Here is a 21,734-nt window from a genome sequence, read left to right as displayed (position 1 = left end):
GGCCACCTCCTGCCCAGAATCCGATTTAAAAAATTGAATGACCCAAGTAGAAAATTGTCAACAAAACAGGGCTTGGTTCCAATCAGATGCATGCTCTGTTCAGATATTTTTATAGCTGGCAGGATCGGCTGTCAAAATACAATAGCCACAGCAGGAGATTCATCCAGCCATGCTTTGTAGAGTGAATGAAGGAATATGTTAGATTTAATTTCTAATCAGCATGCAAGCTATGCTCCCATAAATAATATAGAGGACCACAGACACTGGAGTGGTGGATTAAACATGGTGGTAGCCCAGAAACCTATATGTATACTCCTCCCAATATAAAGTTTTTTTTTTTTGGGGGTAGGGGGAAGCATTGAAGCCCAACTCCGAGAAACCTAAGAATCCTCCTTGACTGTGGGGATGCACCTGCACTGCAAGGGTTAACTGCTTGTTTAGCGTACGGGACAGAAAAAGCACTTTTACTTACCCAATCCTCAGCTCCCCTGGCTGATGGTGCTCCCCCATGCTCTGGCGGTGGACTGTCACTCAGCATCCTCATATCCAGTGCATGATGTCAGAGGCCCTTAGACCACCTAAGTATGGGGGAAAAGAGGCTGCAGGGATCAAGGCGCTGGCAAAAGTGGAGGATCAGGTAAGTAGTTCTGTTCTTTTAAATCCCCTAGACAGAAACAAGCAGTTAATCCTTGCAGTGCGGGCAAAGCCTCACTGCAAGGGAGAATTGTTTAGGTTTCCTGGAGTTCAGCTTTAAAGAAAGTATATTTACAGTTACACAGCCCTCAAAATTTACACTCGCCTGCTCGCATTTTGCTAAAAAAAATTGAGGGCTGGCGAGTGTGGGCTGCCTGGGAGCAGGGGGGACGAGCAAGGAGAGGAGAGTCGCCGCTGCTGTCGCCGCCGCCGCCGCCGTCTAGTTGTTCAGAGCGCGGGGAACATAACAGCTTTCAATTCGATAGCTGTGTTCCCCGCCGCGCGCCGTCATATACAGCCCCTCCCCCTTGTCCGGGCACTTTGATAGACAGATCACCCATCCCAGGATTGGACGGGTGATCTGTCTATCAAAGTTTCCCGGACAAGGGGGGAGGGACTGTATATGACAGCTTGCGGCGGGGGAACACAGCTATTGAATTGAAAGCTGTTATGTTCCCCGTGCTTTGAATATCAAGGCAGCGGCTCCGGCTCCTCTCCTCTCTTACCCAGCACAGGTAGGCTGCTATGGGGACACTGGCTGCTATGGGGACATTGGCTGCACTGGGGACACTGGCTGCACTGGGGACACTGGCTGCACTGGGGACACGTGGCTGCACTGGGGACACATGCTGCATTGGTAGACATGGGCAGGCTGCATTTTTGGGCATGGATAAAGTTGTTGTTAATATTTATTTTAAAAACTTAATTCTGCATAAAACATTTAAGTGTCATTTCATGAAATAATTTATAAGGACGTGTCTAGGGGCGGGATTATGGGCGGGACATGGTAGGGGTTGGGCGGGGCAACTGGTGGCGAGTACGCCTTGAGGCTTGCTAGTAGCTCAGGACTTGAAATTTTGAGATCTGGTTACTAGATTTGGTTATTTTTGCTCAATGCATTTTATTTTATTTTATTTTACAGTATTTCCCAGAGTAAAATCAGCTCACTAGGAGGTTTAACAATTATCAAAGCAATTGGACAGTGTCAGTTCATGGAAGACATCAAGTAAGTTGTCGGTTAACTATAACAATTTATGCTGTCATACAGAAAGGTTGAAACATAGAAATGAGGTACAATGGAAACATTTTCACTGTGGCGGTGCAGAGAGGAATAGTGAGGCGCAATGAACTCATTGCCACTAATGATATGTCAATATACTGGGATATGTTCTCATTGGTTTTACCAAAATGAGTGCAAGGGTCAAGGTACAGAAAAGAGGCTCTATGGCGTTGATTTACTAATGGCAAACAGACTGTGTACTTTGCAAACTGCACTTGCTCCAGAGCTTAGTAAATGAGGTAAAACCTCACTTTGCGCCGTTCGTTATTCGTGTCTCAGCCCATCATTTGCATGGGATCACTCCTCATTTGCATGGCTCCCGCCCACTTCCACTTACGACGACTTACGCCTAAGAAACCCAGTGCAGATTTGGTGGCAAGTGCTTTGTGAATTCGGTGCGTATCTCATCTGCGCTACGTCGGCGTAGCGTATATGAGATACGCTACGGCGGCATAAATATGCGCCGATGTCTGTGAATCCGGGCCATAGAAATTAGAAGAAATGGCTGCACACCACTGTACTTTAAAATCCTTTTTATTTGGACATCCCAAAAATTACAGAAATCAGAATGCTGGGTTGACGCGTTTCGCATACTTCACGTGTGCTTAGTCATTGCTTGATCTCTAATGCATGGGGGGGGGGGGGGGCAAGGCAATTGGTAGTTTGCAGAAGATAGCTAGGAAGGAAGATAATCTTTGATGCAGCTCGCAAGTCGTGACAAGGTCACTGCATTTCTGTCAGGATCACTGCATTTCTGTATTTGCTAAAAATGTTCTTAGTTAAAAAAAATAAAAATAAAGCCAATACATCTAAGAACTGTAAGCTGCAATATATTGCATTTTTCTGCTTGGGTTTAGTTGTCCTCAAAAGACCCTTCTGTAGAATAAGCCTGTTTTTTTCACAGTACGGTCAATTAATTTTATTTATTAATTTAGTAATTGCTTTATTACCTTATAACGATTATTTCTGAGAATCTATGCATCACTTTCTCCAATGCACTGGTGGGAATCAGTGAAGGAGTGGGCAGATCTTCAAAACAGCATAGAAAAGTAAAGAAGAATTTCGAATCCACAGCCGAGGAAAACGTTCTTATATATTTTAAAAGCACCGTTGCTAAAAAATGGTTTCTGATAACTGAATGTGTAACCATTACTGTGATCAGTCTTTTTTTTTAACTGGTGACTTTTGTAGAATTGGGTTCTCAGTGACCCCTTGCGTCCAGCGATGGTAGTCAGATGCCACTGCAGATTGGCTCATGCAGCCCACACACTTCCTCGCGGCTCACCCCTGTCAGCTGCTGTTTATTTCATGGCACCGTAGTCCTGGGGCATCTGATGACATCACCAGTGAGGCGGATACACAGACAGGCGCTGAAAGGTTGCTATAGCAACTTCCTTTTTAGCAGCAAGTGAAAAGAACATTTTATTTTGTTAGCTGTGAATGCCAGAGCTAATATCCTGTGTGCTGACCTATGTTATTGCCAAGTGCAGGCTGCGCCCAGCACCAGGCTTCTGTCACTTAAATGTTCCCCGCACAAAAACCCTGCACAGCTTTCTCAGCCATGTGTGTGTTCGGCTTGTGCAGCGCATACCATATTATTTGTAAAAAAACATAATATATGCTCATTATTATTATTATTATTCCTATTATATGGCAGTGCTGTGGAAAGAAAATAGGTCTAATTCATAAAATCGGGCGCAAAGAAAAGTGGCAACGTGCTCTATACAATTAAAGTAACAGATGCTTACTGGAAATTCTGTGATTTTGTTTGCCTTTGTCTAGTAAAAAATACACCTCCGATTTATCCAAACTGGAGCAGCTGTTCATGGCAACCAATCAGCTTTTACTTTACATTTTCCAGTGCTTAAAGGGTCACTAAAGGAAAAAAATAATTTGCCTAAAATTAATGTCTGCAAGGTAGACAGACAGAATAGTGTAATGATTCCGTTAAAAAACGAGTAAATACCTATTAAATTCCTTCATCTATATCACCTCCGGCGTTTTAGTTTCTGTTCTCTCATTCACTTCCTGGTTTGCGGCGCTCGTTCATGTAAGAACTACATTTCCCAGTATGAATTGCGGCACGCCCAGTAATTCACACCTCCTTGAGGTCTCTAAGACGTAGAGAGCGTCCTGCCGCACAGATGTAGTTCCCAGGAGGGGGTGAGCACGTTACTGACCACCGCAGTAAATCCTCCCATCACGGTGGTCAGTAAAATCAGACAAGCAGGAAGTGAACAGAGAAGAAATAGAGCAACTTCTGAGCAAAAATTTACAATGAGGAAGTGAAAAGAGGAATGTCTGCAGGTAAAGGATGCTTATTATGAAAAAAAAAAATTCCTTTACAATCCTTAAAGGGGTTGTAAACCCTCATCTTTTTTCACCTTAACGTGATACTATAGGTTTGATTAAAAAAATAATAATAAATAACAAACATGTCATACTTAACTCCACTGTACAGTTCGTTTTGCACAGAGTGGCCCCGAGCGTCCTCTTCTGGGGTCCCACGGCGGCTCTCGCAGGCTCCTCCCTGCATCAGATAACCCCCTAGGAGAATCGCTCTCCCAAGGGGGTTACCTTGCGGGCGCGCTCCCATGTCCATCATTGTAGCTGCCGAATGCAGGACTCGGTGTCGCCCCCCGACGCCCGTGTTATTGGATTTGATTGACAGCAGCGCGAGCCAATGGCGGTGCTGCTATCAATCGAACCAATGAAGAGCTGAGAACCCATGGAGAGAGCGACTGCAGGATCGCGCCCATGGAAATTCAGGGCTTAGGTAAGTAAAACGGGGGGGGGGGGGGGCAGACACTGCAGGGTGTTTTTTCACCTTAATGCATAGGATGCATTAAGATGAAAAACACCTGGCAGTCACGGCCCCCCAGCCCCACCATTTTACTTACCTGAGTGAGTGAGTGAGTGACTTGTATAGCGCAGCAAATGCGAACTTAATCGCCTCAAGGCTGAGCCCGTTCATCTCCTCCGCGGGGACGCGCTGTCCCTCTCTCCACGGGGTCTCGGCTCTTGATTGGATAGATTGATAGCAGCGTAGCCAGGGCCCAAGTCCTGCGGGAACGCGTGGGAACGGAGTTCCTGCACTTTTTTCACAGCAGGAACTCAGTTCACTTTGCAGGACTAGAGCAGCCGAGCCGCCCGAGCCAATCCTTCACTAAGCGGCGATGCCCAGCTCGAGTCACTGTGAGGGGCAGGCGAACCTTAGTAATCCTTTATGTTACTGGCCGCTTCCTGTATATGGATTCATCGTGTAGTGTGCGGGTATTCCGTCACGTCTCCTGGGAGCTTTTGTTATTGTTCCCAGGAGACATTGCTTCTTTCTAAATCCCGCGATAACTTGCGGCAGACCTCCGCAATGTCTCCTGGGAACAATGACAAAAGCTCCCAGGAGACTCCGAGGAGACATTGCGGCATCGAGGAAGTGAGGGAATACCCGATGAATCCATATACAGGAAGCGGCCAGTAACATAAAGGATTACTAAGGTACAGTGGATCGAAAAAAAAAAAAAAAACATGCGGTTTAGTAATTATGCATATGAGCGTATCATTTTTTATTTTTTTTGGTGGGGGAGGGGATCTTGGGTGGGAGTTCCCACACTTTTTTCCCCAGGACTTGACCCCTGAGCGTAGCCATTGGCTCCCACTGCTGTCAATCAAATCCAATGACGTGGGGTGCAGGGGGGGCGGGTCAAGTCCGGCATTCGTGTCTGTGGACGCAAATGCTAGACTAGGGAGCGCCCCCGCAAGGTCACCCCCTCACAAGAGCTGCCGAGGGACCCCACAACAGGTGAATCGGGGGGCCACTCTGTGCAAAACGAGCTGCACAGTGAGGGTAAGTATGACATGTTTGTTATTCAAAAAAAAACTTAGCTTTACAAAGACTTTAACTGAACAAGCTGAAGATAGAAGCTGATTGGCTACTAAGCTCCAGATTCCGTTTTGCCCAAATTTTGATAAATTCCCCTCTTTGTTCCTTGCCGCTGTACAGAGCTAAAGTCTTGAAGCTGGCCTATTTTTACCACACATTTTTCCGTGTTCAATGCATAGTTTCTGAATGAAGCATTGGTACATTGGGAATGTGTAGGTGGTAGTAAAATGTAAAGGATTCATTGAATTTGGATTCATGCTATTTATCTTATTATACTTATTATTTATTAGATTCATTTGTGTTTCCAGGAGAGACATCAGTTTAGAACCAGATTCCCCCTGTCTCTCTTCATTTTACATGTGTCTCGCTTTTAGATCTGATTTATAGATTTATGTAATTAAAGGTACAAGTAAACTAACAAAATGTTTTTTTTTTTTTTAATTCTAGACTTTAATTCCAAGTTTCAAATTAATTGTTTGCTTAGTGTCAAAGGGGTTGTAAAGGTTCGTTTTTTTATTTTCTAAATAGGTTCCTTTAACCACTTAAGACCCGGACCAATATGCAGGTAAAGGACCAGCCCCTTTTTGCGATTCGGCACTGCGTCGCTTTAACTGACAATTGCGCGGTCGTGCGACGTGGCTCCCAAACAAAATTGGCGTCTTTTTTCCCCCACAAATAGAGCTTTCTTTTGGTGATATTTGATCACCTCTGCGGTTTTTATTTTTTGCGCTATAAACAGAAATAGAGAGACAATTTTGAAAAAAATTCAATATTTTTTACTTTTTGCTATAATAAATATCCCCCAAAAATATATAAAAAAAAATGTTTTCCTCAGTTTAGGCCGATACGTATTCTTCTACATATTTTTGGTAAAAAAAATCGCAATAAGCGTTTATCGATTGGTTTGCGCAAAATTTATAGGGGATAGTTTTATTGCATTTTTATTAATATTTTTTTTTTTTACTACTAATGGCGGCGATCATCGATTTTTTTCGTGACTGCAACATTATGGCGGACACATTGGACAATTTTGACACATCTTTGGGACCATTTTCACAGCAAAAAGTGAAAAAAATGCATTGTTTACTGTGAAAATGACAATTGCAGTTTGGGAGTTAACCACTAGGGGGCGCTGAAGGGGTTAAGTGTGACCTCATATGTGTTTATAACTGTAGTGGGGCGGGGCTGGACGTGTGACGTCATTGATCGCCTTTCCCTATATCAGGGAACAGACGATCAATGACAGCGCCACTGTGAAGAACGGGGAAGGTGTGTTTACACACAGCTCTCCCCGTTCTTCAGCTCCTGTGACCGATCGCGGGACTCCGGCGGCAATCGGGTCCCGCGGCCACGGAGCTTCGGACCGGGTCGCAGGCGCACGCTGCGGGCGCACACCCGCGACCATGGCTGGGCATTTAACAATCACGTACAGGTACGTGATTGTGCCCAGCCGTGCCATTCTGCCGACGTATATCGGCGTTAGGCGGTCCTTAAGTGGTTAAGCTAGTGCATTGTTGGTTCACTTACCTTTTCCTTCGATTTCCCTTCTAAATTTTTTCTTTCTTTGTTTTCTTTGTCTGAATTTCTCACTTCCTGTTCCTCCTCAGTAAGCTGTTCTGGCTGACTAACCCCCATGGATGATGGGGGAAAGCTTACCGAGGAGAAACAGGAAGTGAGAAATTCAGACAATGAAAAAAAACATTTAGAAGGGAAATGGAAGGAAAAGGTAAGTGAACCAACAATGCACTAGCTTAAAGGAACCAATTTAGAAAATAAAAAACAAACCTTTACAACCCCTTTAAATGCTAGTGACAAAAATAGAAGGCGATTATCCTGTATTCTCTCAGTGTACACTGGTACAGGTAGCAGTAGGGGTTTTAGTGAATCCTCATCTGTATAAAGGATAATAAGACCTTCCCATGGGCTCCAGCTTGCATAACATCAATGTATACAACAAGATTTCGCTAAGACTCAGACAAGCATTCAGCAAGATTCAAGTAGTACTAAAGCTTTGTGAAGCCTGCAAGCTGCTTGTTTAACGTGTCAGTCAGTATCACCATCAAGATCAGTGTTTAAAGGTTTAGTTCACCAGAAAAAATAAAAAGGTGAACTACCACCCTATACCCTACGCCCCCACTCCCTGCTGTACTTACCTCCATGGGTAATGAGCTGTCAGTGCCGGCCTGGGGATTTGAAAGCCCCAGTCTTTTCCCCCTTCTTTCATCAGGGCTTCCATCGCGCATCAGAGCGATTCTGATTGGTCAAAACGGTCACATGCTAGCGCTACCTAATCAGAATCGCTCTAATCTGTCCCTGGAGCCCTACAGAACGAATAAGGGGAAGCATTTCAAATGGAAGGACTGCTCCAATGACTGCGTGCACATTGAGGCCTCGTACACACGACCGAGTTTCTCGGCAAAAACCAGCAAGAAACTTGCTGGGATTTTTTTTTTGCCGAGGAAACCGGTCGTGTGTACATTTTTCGACGAGGAAACTGTCGAGGATCCCGTCGCGCCAAAAAGAGAGCATGTCTTCTTTTTCCTTGACGGGAATGGAGAAACTTGCCTTGTCGAGTTCCTCGACAGCCTAACAAAGAACTCGACGAGGAAAACGATGTGTTTTGCCCGTCGAGTTCCTCGGTCGTGTGTACGAGGCCTCACAGGTAATCACCCACAGAACGGTACAGCGGGGACCTGGAAGGGGGGGGGGTATTTTTTTAGAATAGGTGAACTTACACCCTAAGGTCTCATGCATACTGTCGATAACCTGCAATTAGGGACACTGAACGCAGACAGATTTTTTCCAGGGCCGAAACACCGGTTTATAACCACAGGTAACCACTGGATTTGTGGAAACATGAGGATTTATTGGCGTATAACACTCACTTTTTTTACCCTGAAAATAGAGGGTAAACTGTGCCTGTGTGTTATACGCAGGGGGCTGTGGAAAGATTTTTTCCTGAAACTTCTCTCTCAGGCTGCGTACACACGGTCGGTCAAAACCGATGGAAACGGACTGAAGGTCCGTTTCATCGGTCCAAACCGACCGTGTGTGGGCCCCATCGGTCAGTTATACTTCGGTCCAAAAATTTAGAACTTGCTTTAAAATTCAACCGATGGACGCCTAACCGATAGGTCAAAACCAATGGTTAGTACACAAAAGCATCTGTTAAAAACCAGCGCATGCTCAGAATCAAGTCGACACATGCTTGGAAGCATTGAACTTCGTTTTTCTCTGCACGTCGTTGTGTTTTACATCACCGCGTTGGACTCGATCGTTTTTTTAACTAATGGTGTGTACGCACATCAGACCAACCAATGAGAACGGTCATTCGGACCGTTCTCGACGGATGGACTGATCGTGTGTACGCGGCCTCAAAGTTAGGGTGCGTGTTATACGCCTGTGCGTGTTATATGCCGATAAATACGGCACTTATAGCCACAGACAGCCCTGGCTCCTTTCAGCCTGCCCTTGAGTCGTGCAGGCTGAGGGGTCATTGCAGATTGGAACACCTGGAATCTCGGCCACAGGTATCTGCAGTAAATTTGCCACACCATGGCCAATGTAGCTCATGTGAATGAGGCCTTACACCCGCCTACCTTCAATTCGAAAGAAAATGGAAAGGGATCTATTCCCTTCCTGTCTAGTGGATCAGATTGGAGGACAGCTGAGTGTGAATGGATAGCCAATTAGTTTACACCTGGCTTCTCATAGAGCAGGTCTGTGTCTGGGTCTGCTCTGCATAAACTGAGAGGACAAGGACCTGTCATTCACTCGAGTCAACTGGAGTCAAGCTAGAGTCTGGCCCATATGATAGGGTCCTAAATGGACACAAGTTCATTTACATCTGCTGCTCTATAGAAGTGAATGGAGGGTCCAGTGGGGTCCGCCTGAAAAACAGACAGGCAAACCAGATCAGACTGATCACGTGACAGATGCCTAAGGCCTTGTACACACGATCAGTCTAAACTGATGAAAACGGACTGAAGTTCAGTTTCATCGGTTAACCGATGAAGCTGACTGATGGTCTGATGCGCCTACACACCATCAGTTAAAAAAACGATCAAGTCCAACGCGGTGACGTAAAACACAACGACATGCTGAGAAAAATGCAGTTCAATGCTTCCAAGCATGCGTCGACTTGATTCTGAGAATGCGCAGGTTTTGAACCGATGCTTTTGCATACTAACCGTTGGTTTTGACCGATCGGTTAGGCGTCCATCGGTTAAATTTTAAAGCAAGTTTTAAATTTTTTGACCGAAGGATAACGGACCGATGGGGCCCACACACGATCGCTTTGGACCGATGAAACTGAACTTCAGTCCCTTTTCATCGGTTTAGACTGATCGTGTGTACAGGGCCTAAGGCCTTGGTCACTCAGGTCCCAGTTTGTGAAAGAGCATTTTCTGAGCTATTTTCAAGCTTGGTTGAAGCCTTTAAAGCATTATTTGGGGAATTTAAAAGTTTAGAAAAGCACTATTGGTAGCTCTTGATTTGTTTCTATTGGCAATTACATCATTTTTAGTTATTTGCACTGTCGACTATAATCAGATATGTTTTTCACAAACAGGCTACAGTCTTGTGGTCTCGAGGATGTACCCGGAGATCACTTTGTGGATGCTTTGGACTCTTGTCGCAGGATTGAACACATCAGGTAAATCAACTTTTACTTCTGTTTTGAAACAAGCAGTTCTGCATTGTCCTGGAATATGCTGAAAGATATTAGACCATTTTACGTGTTAGGTGTAGTGAAACGCAAACATCTGTTTTATTATGGGGGGGGGGGGGTAGTTATTTAAAGCTTGCAGCCTGTCCATGTCTTGGGTTCCCAAAAATAAATCATGAGCAGACAAACATCAAAAAGGATTACACCAATTGTGACAGAGATAGATGGAGCGCACTGCCCATGTGTGGCTTTTAAGGGTGCACAACCATCTAATATATGGAGAGTCATAACCGCAAGGCTGGATGGGTAAATGATAACTATATGGGGGGTTTTCGGGCAGACTTTTGGTGCTGCAAATGGCCTACAAGTATAGCAATTTAGCAATGGATTCCAATTTATTTTTGTTTTTCGAAACACGTGATTGGAGACAGAGGCCCGGATTCAGAGAGCAGTTAGGACGGCGTTTCTCAGGATACGCCGTCGTAACTCTAAGTTGCGGGGTCGTATCTATGCGACTGATTCAAAGAATCAGTTACGCATAGATTTCCCTAAGATCCGACCGGCGTAAGTCTCTTACACCGTCGTATCTTAGGCTGCATATTTACGATGGGCGCTAGGTGGCGCTTCCGTAGATTTACGCGAGAAATATGCAAATTAGGGAGATTCAGAAACGTCCGTCCGCCCGGCGCATTTTTTTACGTCGTTTACGTTAGGCTTTTTCCGGCGTAAAGTTACCCCTGCTATATGAGGGGTATCCTATGTTAAGTATGGACTTCGTTCCCACGTCAAATTTTGAAAATGTTACGTTGTTTGCGTAAGTCGTTCGCGAATAGGGCTGTACGTAAGTTATGTTCACGTCTAAAGCATTGACGATTTGCGGCGTAATTTCGAGCATGCGCACTGGGATTCCTTTACGAACGGCGCATGCGACGTTCGTAAAAAGCGTCAAATACGCGGGGTCACCATTAATTTAAATAAAACACGCCCACATCATCCACGTTTGAATTAGGCGGGCTTACACCGGACCACATACGTTACGCCGCCGTAACTTAGGGCGCAAGTTCTTTCTGAATACGGAACTTGCGCCCTAATTTACGGCGGCGTAACGTTTCTGAGATATCTGAGATACGTTATACCCGCCGAGAGATAGGCAGATCTCTTAGAATCCGGGCCACAGGCTCTAATTGGCTTTACAAAGGGTGAGCCCACCCACTTGTGTGACAATAGTGAATTAATATTTGCTATTGTCTTCTTGATTCTCCTCCCAGCCAATCAGGCCCGACTGACCGAGAGGAGAAGCATTAGCTTCCATTCTTCTTCCGAACACGTCATCCAGGTGTGCCTGACACTTCGACTCGGCGCAGCTTCTCTGGTCTCCGGTCCCACTCCCGTAGGAGCGAATTGCAGGCTGGTGGGGCAGATTGACAAATGAACGCGAGTTAAGGGGGGGTTCTTTGGTGGGGGACCGTGGTTTGTTTGCCACCCCCCCCAAAATGGAGCACCAGCCGCCACTGTTTACAGTATGTAAAGCCCCGTATACACGGTCGGACCTTTGTCCGACCAAAATCACATCGGAATTCCGACGGAATTCCATCAGAGTAAAAGAGAACATGTTCTCTATCTAAACTCTGACAGAATTCATCAGAATTTCCAATGGAAATAATCCGATGGGGCATACACACAGTCGGAATTTCCGATGGAAAAAGTCAGTCGAACTTTTTCCATCGGAAATTCCGATCATGTGTATGGGGCATAAGTCAATATTTTTCAAAGCTGTATACTGTATGTGTGTACACTGTGGCCCCATAATCTATTGCCCGGGGGCCCCATAATCTCCTATTGCCCGGGGGCCCCATAATCTCCTATTGCCAGGGGGCCCCATGAGTTGTCATTTCGCCCCTGGTCTGCTGACAACCGTCTGCCATATGATCCGCTAAAAACAGGTGTATGACGATACGTTCGCCCTCTGTGTTGGCATATGAGATCGATGGGCTCAGGTAATCTTCAGCTGGGTCTGCCTGGAATGGGAACTTACCCTCCAGTACAAGAACCTGACTATTTATGTGCTCTGCAGCCACCTATTGGGAATGCCTCCCCAGGGATTGACTGAGACCCCATAAATATTCAGACTACTCATTTGACCTACTCCACTCCTGAAGTCTTTTCAGAAGGCAGGGAGAAGCAGTCAAGCCTGCAGCTTGTGGGACCCTGATCAGCCCAAAGCAATCAACAACTGCTCCACTGATTACAGAGAAGCTCAAAAAGAACTACATTTACCTGACAGCCTACAACCTAACTAGAAGGGTGTTACATGTGCATAAAGAACTGCTGGTGTATAGCATAGATAAGGCCTAATATTCTGAATATAAAGGAATGATTTGCATGGCTTTGCCCACTGTCCTAAAATGAAGAAGAGACCTCTAATTTTTGAGATATCTCATAGAATATGACATATGATTGCCTTCTGTTCTAAGAAGACTCTACTCTGCTGTGCTAATAAAGATCTGTACATTTGAGCAGAAGTGCAAATTGCACATGAAAAGCGTAGTGTGGCTTACACTGCTGTGATCCATGAACTGAGCATTGGAGTGTAGAGCAAAGCCAAAAAGCAATACTTTGAACTGCTAGAACTGCTAGACGCAATCATTCATTACCTTCCATATAATTGAAGTGCTACAGAGTCTGTCGCAGCATAAACAGCTTTATCCGAAAGAGCATCAGTCTGATGGTTTGTATGCTTACTATGCAAAGGGTAAGCATCAAAAGAGGTTTCGGCCTTCCAAATCTGTGGTTATACCGCTTGGCAGCTCAAATTGTTCGGATGACTGCCTGGAACATCGTTAATTCTTCTATACCCTGGCTGCATTGTGAATCAATAGCAATTAGTCGAGTTCACCCAGGATCCTTACTGAACTCTGTGGGAGGTTTTAATCAAGAACGATATCTACAGAACCAGACACCTATCTAGTGAAAATACAGGAGCCTTTTATTTAGCTAAGGATTTGCAGTGGTGTGGTTGTCAACTGTGACATATCAGTGGCCAATTTTTAATTCTACTCTCTAGAACAGCCTTTCCAAAAAAGTGTTCTGTGGAACCCAAGGTTTCCTCCAGAGCAGTGGCGACTTGTACTCCAATGTTTTGGGGGAGCGCAAACACCATCAATTGCAGCCACTGTGCCCATCAAACACAGCTACTGTGCCCATCAATTGCCGCCAATTTTCTAACACAATTTCCTAACACAACGCTGAGTGAACTGCAAGCAGGGCCGACCCTAGGGTCACAGGCGCCTGGGTGCAGAAATATTTCGGGTGCCCCCACATGGGCGTCATCATTTTACTAACTCCTCCCCTTTACAAATGTTTCTATGGCAATGACTCAACCACAGATATGCTCCCCCACAAAGTCTTCATTAACCTGGGATCCTTACATGATCTCTTAATAATTAAAAAAATACAGGAAGAGAAGCAGAGTACTTTATTGGGACCTGGAGAAGGGCCTCTGTGATGGACACAGAGAGGGCTTCTGTTAGAGAGTCTGTTAAATGTTCGGCGCCCCCACCTCTGCAGGCGCCTGGGTGCAATGCACCCTGTGCACCCTGCCTAGGATCGGCCCTGACTGCAAGCGCCCAGCATGGCGCCCGCTGTTCACCTTTTTGGATGCATATTAGAGCCTATGGCTCTAATCAGGTGCTTCCAAAAAATACCACGCCACTGTAATTCAGGTGCCCGAAAAGGGGCCGGGTACCTGAATAGGGGGTAGCAACGGCGACCAATGCATAAATCTATCTACGGTGATAGACAGGTGGCAGGAGAGAGGGGGCGGCACCCATGTGCCCCTTATGGACGCACCGCCACTGCTACAGAGGTACTGGGTGTTTCCTAAATCGGGAGTAGTTTCTGCCACTCAGATAAGTTGCCACTAAAACCAATGATCTGTTAGCTGTAAGAGAGGATTCTTCCAACTGACCCTAAATGTAATGCCTCGTAGACACGACCAGTTTTCCTGTCGGGAAAACTGCCATGACAGCTTTTGGCTGGGAAAACTGGCACTGTGTATGCTCCATGGCAGTTTTCCCGACAGGAAAACCGCCGGGAATCCTGGCGTGTGTACGGGGCATTAGGTGCATTCTTCTCCTTGACCTTCACACTAATGTACAGGAAGCTTTAGATTTTGTCATTTTTAGCAGGTGTAAACTGAGAATGGAACATTATTTCAAGGGTTCCTCTGTAATACAATGGTTGAGAAAGGCTGTTCTAGAATCTACCATGTAAAATACATGTATATAGATGTGATCATGGGCATGTTTTATATTAACACCAGTTCTGGACTTATACTAGCTGACCCAATATGTGGTCTTGCCCTATCCCAATCAACTGGCTGGCTTCAGATATCACAGGGCTCAGTTGTAGGGCTGTCTTAATAAAAGGGCACACCTGGGCACTGCCCAGGGGCCCCAGCTGCATAGGGGGCCCTGCCCTTTCCCCAAAGCATCTGGTCCTTGAGCCCGGGCTGCCCCGAAATTGGGGCTACCCCTTTACATCCCAGATATCCCCCTAGCACTCTGACCCCTCCAAACCCCAGATATCCCCCCCAGCACTCTGACCCCTCTACATCCCAGATATCATCCCAGCACTCTGACCCTTCTACACCCCAGATATCCCTCCAGCACTCTGATCCATCTACACCCTAGATATCCCCCCCAGCACTCTGACCCCTCTACACCTCAGATATCCCTCCAGCACTCTGACCCCTCTACACCCCAGATATCCCCCCCAGCACTTTGACCCCTCTACACCTCAGATATCCTCCCAGCACTCTGACCCCTCTACACCCTAGATATCCCCCCAGCACTCTGACCCCTCTACACCCCAGATATCCCCCCCAGCACTCTGACCCCTCTACACCCTAGATATCCCCCCCAGCACTCTGACCCCTCTACACCCCAGATATCCCCCCAGCACTCTGACCCCTCTACACCCCAGATATCCCCCCAGCACTCTGACCCCTCTACACCCTAGATATCCCTCCCAGCACTCTGACCCCTCTACATCCTAGATATCCCCCCAGCACTCTGACCCCTCTACACCCAAGATACCCCCCAGCACTCTGACCCTTCTACACCCCAGATATCCCCTACCTCCTACCTACTTGATTTCTGTTTACCTGCACCGTCTCCTTTGTAGGGGCCCCAGAGCATTACTTTGCCCAGGGGACCATGATGCTATTAAGATGGTCCTGCTCAGTGGGGCCGGGGCAGAGAGACTAAAAGAGTCTGCCTACTCTGTGTTTGTACACCTAAAACTGACCACCTAAAGATTTCTGAAAACTGTCTGCTAGCAGTTTAATTCAATGTGTGCATATATAGTCTGGGTCAGTTGTAAGTATACTTTGCAATATTCTACTAACATAAATGCATAAAAAAGTATATAACACAGTATACAGTACACGGTTCTACTTTCACAGATGTACAAACGGCACAGGGACAACAATGGGGACCCAGCCAGATTGCACCAGCAGGCAGAACAGCATCTTATGCCACGTACACACGACCCTTTTTCGGGTTGTAAAAAATGACGTTTTTTTTCTATGTCATTAAAAACGATCGTGTGTGGGCTCCAGAGCATTTTTCACGATGTAAAAAATGGGTATTAAAAATTTCGAACATGCTTTAATTTTTCAAAACGTTTTTAACGTCGTAAAAAATGGTCGTGTGTGGGCTTTAACAACGTGAAAAAAACGTGCATACTCAGAAGCAAGTTATGAGACGGGAGCGCTTGTTCTGGTAAAACTAGCGTTCGTAATGGAGTAAGCACATTCATCACTCTGTAACAGACTGAAAAGCACAAATCGTCTTTTACTAACACGGAATCAGCAAAAGCAGCCCCAAGGGTGGCTTCATCCGAATGGAACTTCCCCTTTATAGTGCCGTTGTACGTGTTTTATGTCACCGCGCTTTGCTAGAGCATTTTTTATTCACCATCGTGTGTGGGTAAGGCCGTTTTAACGATCGGGTTGAAAAAAACGTTGTTTTTTCTAGACGATTAAAAATGTCATTTTTTACAACCCCGAAAAACGGTCGTGTGTACGCGGCATTAGAACCTTATATTTTACGTGTGACTGTGTTACCGATAGTCAGTACCATTATGCAATGCAATGGCTTTGTTCCACCCCTAGCCTGCTGACGTCCTAGGCCAAGGCCTATTTGGGTTATGCAGAAATCTAGCAAGCAAAAATGGCAGCCACTCAGATCAAATTCTAACTAGCAAAAGGAAGGGAGCACATAAATAGAGCGGGGCAGATCCTCAAAGAAATTACGCGGCGTATCTCTTGATACGCCGCGTAATTTCGAATTTCCCGCGGTGTATCTTTGTTTTGGTATCCACAAAACAAGATATGACGGCATCTGTGTTAGATCCGACAGGCCTACGTCTTCGTACGCCGTCGGATCTTAGATGCAATTTTTCGGCGTCCGCTAGGTGGCGTTTACGTCGTAATCCGCGTCGAGTATGCAAATGAGCTATTTCCGACGATCCACGAACGTACGACCGGCCGTCGCATTTTTTTACGTTGTTTTCGTTCGGCTTTTTCCGGCGTATAATTAAAGCTGCTATATGGCGACGTACTCAATGTTAAGTATGGCCGTCGTTCCCGCGTCTAATTTTAAAAATGTTACGTCGTTTGCGTAAGTCGTCCGTGAATGGGGCTGGACGCCATTTACGTTCACGTTGAAAACAATGACGTCCTTGCGACGTCATTTGGAGCAATGCACCCTGGGAGTTTTTACGGATGGCGCATGCGCAGTTCGTTCGGCGCAGGGACGCGCTTCATTTAAATGAAACACGCCCCCTACCCGCCCAATTTGAATTCCGCCGCGAGAGATACACTACGCCGCCGTAACTTACGGCCCAAATTCGTTGAGAATTCAAACCAAAGCCAGGTAAGTTACAGCGGTGTAGCGTATCTTACATCTGCGCCGGGCGCAGTGTATGTATGTGGATCTGCCCCAGCATGTTCAGTGCAGAAACTTGTCCCAGATTGACTCTGTTCTGCTTGAGCACTTACTGCATTTTATAAAAAACGTCTCTCCTGTCTTGCACTGCCTTGCTGTGTTTCAATGGAATTCATTACACTCCTACAATGGTACTGCTGCGGTTTTTCTTCTAGTAAAACAAGTAAGTTACTAGTAGGCAGGAACTGGTTTTATAAAATGTCAGATGTCGGCATTATATTCAGGCAGCCATTGTTTAAACAAAGTGTGTGTCAGTGGAAATTCCTCCATGCACGCTGTTAGCATGAATGGGGATATTAAATGATTTTGCTGAACAAGAGAAAATCAAGCAAAATCTAAATTAATAATGTATGAAAAGCCTTGGAAAAACATTGTAACAAAAAAATTGAGAAAGAAGCAACACACCAATTCTAAGAGGTCCAAATACAACATTATTCCAATAAAAGTCAGGGAATAATCCAGTTTACAATATGTTTTTGGGGTCCAAAACGCCCCCTTTATCAGTGCTTGATTGGAAACAATGTGAATAGAGTAGAAGTGAACTGGACCGTTATTGGGATTTTTCGCAGTGTGTCACATTGAAAGTAATAATCGTAACCACTTAAGACCCGGACGTTTAGGCAGCTGAAGGACCCGGCCAGTTTTTGCGATTCGGCACTGCGTCGCTTTAACAGACAATTGCGCGGTCGTGCGACGTGGCTCCCAAACAAAATTGGCGTCCTTTTTTTCCCACAAATAGAGCTTTCTTTGGGTGGTATTTGATCACCTCTGCGGTTTTTATTTTTTGCGCTATAAACAAAAATAGAGCGTCAATTTAGAAAAAAATTCAATATTTTTTACTTTTTGCTATAATAAATATCCCCCAAAAATATATATAAAAAAAATGTTTTCCTCAGTTTAGGCCGATACGTATTCTTCTACCTATTTTTGTTAAAAAAAATCGCAATAAGCGTTTATCGGTTGGTTTGCGCAAAATTTATAGCGTTTACAAAATAGGGGATAGTTTTATTGCATTTTTATAATTTTTTTTTTTTTTTACTACTAATGGCGGCGATCAGCGATTTTTTTCCGTGACTGCGACATTATGGCGGACACTTCGGACAATTTTGACACATTTTTGGGACCATTGTCATTTTCACAGCAAAAAATGCATTTAAAATGCATTGTTTACTGTGAAAATGACAATTGCAGTTTTGGAGTTAACCACAAGGGGGCGCATTAGGGGTTATGTATGACCTCATATGTGTTTCTAACTGTAGGGGGTGTGGCTGTAGGTGTGACGTCATTGATTGTGATTCCCTATATAAGGGAACACACGATTGATGATGGCGCCATAGTGAAGAACGGGGAAGCTGTGTTTACACACAGCTCTCCCCGTTCTTCAGCTCCGGGGACCGATCGCGGGACTCTAGCGGCGATCGGGTTAACGGGTCCCGTGGTCACGGAGCTTCGGACCGGGTCGCAGGAGCACGCCGCGGGCACGCGCCCGCGACCTACGGCTGGGCACTTAAAGAGGACGTACCTGTACGTGCTTGTGCCCAGCCGTGCCATTCTGCCGACGTATATGTGCAGGAGGCGGTCCTTAAGTGGTTAAAGGTCCAGTTTACTTCTAGTCTTTTCACATTCTGTCAAATCAAGCCTTAAAGTGGATGTAAACCCGAATCTTTTTTTTTTTTTTGCTGTCACAATGTAAAGTATAAGATTTCCTATAATCTGTGCCCAGTTTTGCCACAAAGAGTTAATCCAGCTCTGAGCAATCCTCTTTTTTCAGTGAGATAAACGGACAAACAGGAGAAAACTTCCATTAAATCCATTGTTTGTGTTTTCTTCTATATGCAGCTTATCAGAAAACAAATTTGAGCAGCACAACTTTCTGAAACTTATGGAAGGAGTTCAGCATTTTACATTTCTCAGGACAATTCAGTAAGTACATTGTGCTTTCATTGGTTTATCATTCTGAAACGACATCCCTGATCAAGACATCATAGTCTTACTATTTGCAGTAGTGGATATGAATTCGGATATTGTAGAAAAGCTAAAGAGTACTTCTTTAACCGCTTAAGGACCGCCTCCTGCACATATACGTCGGCAGAATGGCACGGCTGGGCACAAGCACGTACAGATACGTCCTCTTTAAGTGCCCAGCCGTGGGTCGCGGGCGCGCGCCTGCGACTCGGTCCGAAGCTCCATGACCGTGACCATCCTCTTTAAGTGCCCAGCCGTGGACCCGCAGACCCGATCGGCACTGGAGTCTCGCGATCGGTCCCCGGAGCTGAAGAACAGGGAGAGCTGTGTGTAAACACAGCTTCCTCGTTCTTCACTGTGGCGCCGTCATCGATCGTGTGTTCCCTTTTATAGGGAAACACAATCAATGACGTCACACCTACAGCCCCGCCCCCCTACAGTTAGAAACACAAATGAGGTCACACTTAACCCCTTCAGCGCCCCCTTGTGGTTAACTCCCAAACTGCAATTGTCATTTTCACAGTAAACAATGCATTTTTAATGCATTTTTTGCTGTGGAAATGACAATGGTCCCAAAAATGTGTCAAAATTGTCCGAAGTGTCCGCCATAATGTCGCAGTCACGAAAAAAAATCGATGATCGCCGCCATTAATAGTAAAAAAAAAAAAATTATAAAAATGCAATAAAACGATCCCCTATTTTGTAAACGCTATAAATTTTGCGCAAACCAATCGATAAACGCTTATTGCGTTTTTTTTACCAAAAATAGGTAGAAGAATACGTATCGGCCTAAACTGAGGAAAACAAAAAATTCGATATTTTTGGGGGATATTTATTATAGCAAAAAGTAAAAAATATTGCATTTTTTTTCAAAATTGAAGCTCTATTTTTGTTTATAGCGCAAAAAATAAAAACCGCAGAGGTGATCAAATACCACCAAAAGAAAGCTCTATTTGTGGGGGAAAAAGGACGCCAATTTTGTTTGGGAGCCATGTTGCACGACCATGCAATTGTCACTTAAAGCGACGCAGTGCCGAATCGCAAAAACTGGCCGGGTCCTTTAGCTGCCTAAAGGTCTTGGGTCTCAAGTGGTTAAAAACAATAACAAAAGGAGTAACGGTCTCTTCAAGAGCGTTTTTAGTCTAGTGTTTCCTGGTGAAACCAGCTCCCTAGCAAGATACACTCCCTCCACCTTCTTATGCTGCCTTTCCACTACAGAAGTTTAACCATGGTAAGTTCCACTGGTGTTGCCATTTGTTGGGTGAATACCGCCACTAACCCACCCTCCTCTACATGACAGTGTTTGAGAAAATCGCTGCCCTGGCCTGAGCACTGTCACATATTGAAGGCCACATGCCCTCCTATACCCATTAGCCATGAACCATTACAGAAACAAAGCAAGGTCTCCAACCAAGTGAAGACGGGAGCAAAGGAGTGAGTGAATATACTTTGCTGGAGGGGAGGTGCTAGGAGACATTGGGGAGAGTTACTAAAACTGGTGCGCACAGAATCTGGTGCAGTTTTGCATACTGTAGAAACCAATCAGCTTCAGGTTTTATTATCAAAGCTTAATTGAACAAGCTAAAGTTAGAAGCTGATTGGTTACTATGCACAGCTGCACCAGATTCCATGTGAACCGGTTTTAGTAAATCTCCCCCGTTGTCACTTTTCACTTACTGAGCAATGTGACAGTGTCTCTTTAAGGAAGAGTTTTCTTGTGAGAGACATAGAAGCTGTAATTTCTATTACTTATTCTGTAAATGCTAGTTTCCTGCCTGTTTTCATGTTTACTTGCGTTATTTTGTGTTGTTTATCAGTGGCGGCTGGTGGTATATTTTTTTGGGGGCGACAATCCACACCCCCCTCCCCTTCCCTAGTCAGCCCCGCACTTACTCCATCTAGGTTGCGGGCAGTGCTTTCTCCATGCGGCAGGCGGCATCTTCACCCTGTGTCTTCTCCTTCACAGTGGCTTCCCCTGAGTCTCCTCCCTCCTCCTCCTCTTTGGTAGCCAATACGATCGCTTCTCCTCTCAGCCAATCAGGTGACCGGTCTCAGGACCCGCTTCCTGATTGGCTAGGAGGAGAATCAGGAAGCCAATAGCAAATATTAGCTATTGTCACACAACTGGGTAGGCTCAGGGCGCAGTGCTCTGCGCCCTGAGTATACCCTTTTTTTAAGCCAATTAAAGCCTCAGGCCTCGTACACACGACCGTTTTCCTCGACAAAATCCATCAAGAAAAATGTTGGCAGAGCTTTTTTGCCGAGAAAAACGGCAGTGTGTATGTTTTTTGTCGTAAAAACTGTTGTGGATCTCGACGAGAAAAAAAGAGAACATGTTCTCTTTTTTCCCGTCGGGAGTCTCAATTTCCTCGTCGTGTTTCTCATCGGGCTGGTTTACGCCGAGAAACACATTTGTGTGTGTGCTTAGAAACCCGCGCATGCTCAGAATAAAGTATGAGA

General features: G+C 45.4%; 1 protein-coding gene across 1 annotated transcript in view; it reads left to right on the top strand.

The window, feature by feature from the left end:
- The window catches only part of NLRC5 (NLR family CARD domain containing 5), a 186,265-nt gene that overhangs the window by 148,991 nt on the left and 15,540 nt on the right, over positions 1 to 21,734 (top strand). Inside the window, exons 40-42 of the mRNA XM_040329168.1 lie at positions 1,616 to 1,699; positions 10,204 to 10,287; positions 19,149 to 19,232. Of these exons, the coding sequence (XP_040185102.1) occupies positions 1,616 to 1,699; positions 10,204 to 10,287; positions 19,149 to 19,232 (252 nt within the window). The remainder of the gene's footprint in view (positions 1 to 1,615; positions 1,700 to 10,203; positions 10,288 to 19,148; positions 19,233 to 21,734) is intronic.

The sequence above is a fragment of the Rana temporaria genome, chromosome 11, assembly GCF_905171775.1.
Source record: "Rana temporaria chromosome 11, aRanTem1.1, whole genome shotgun sequence".
In the NCBI taxonomy this organism is placed as follows: domain Eukaryota; kingdom Metazoa; phylum Chordata; class Amphibia; order Anura; family Ranidae; genus Rana; species Rana temporaria.
The sequence above is the reverse complement of the archived record's forward strand: the minus strand, read 5'-3'. Positions and strand labels throughout refer to the sequence as shown.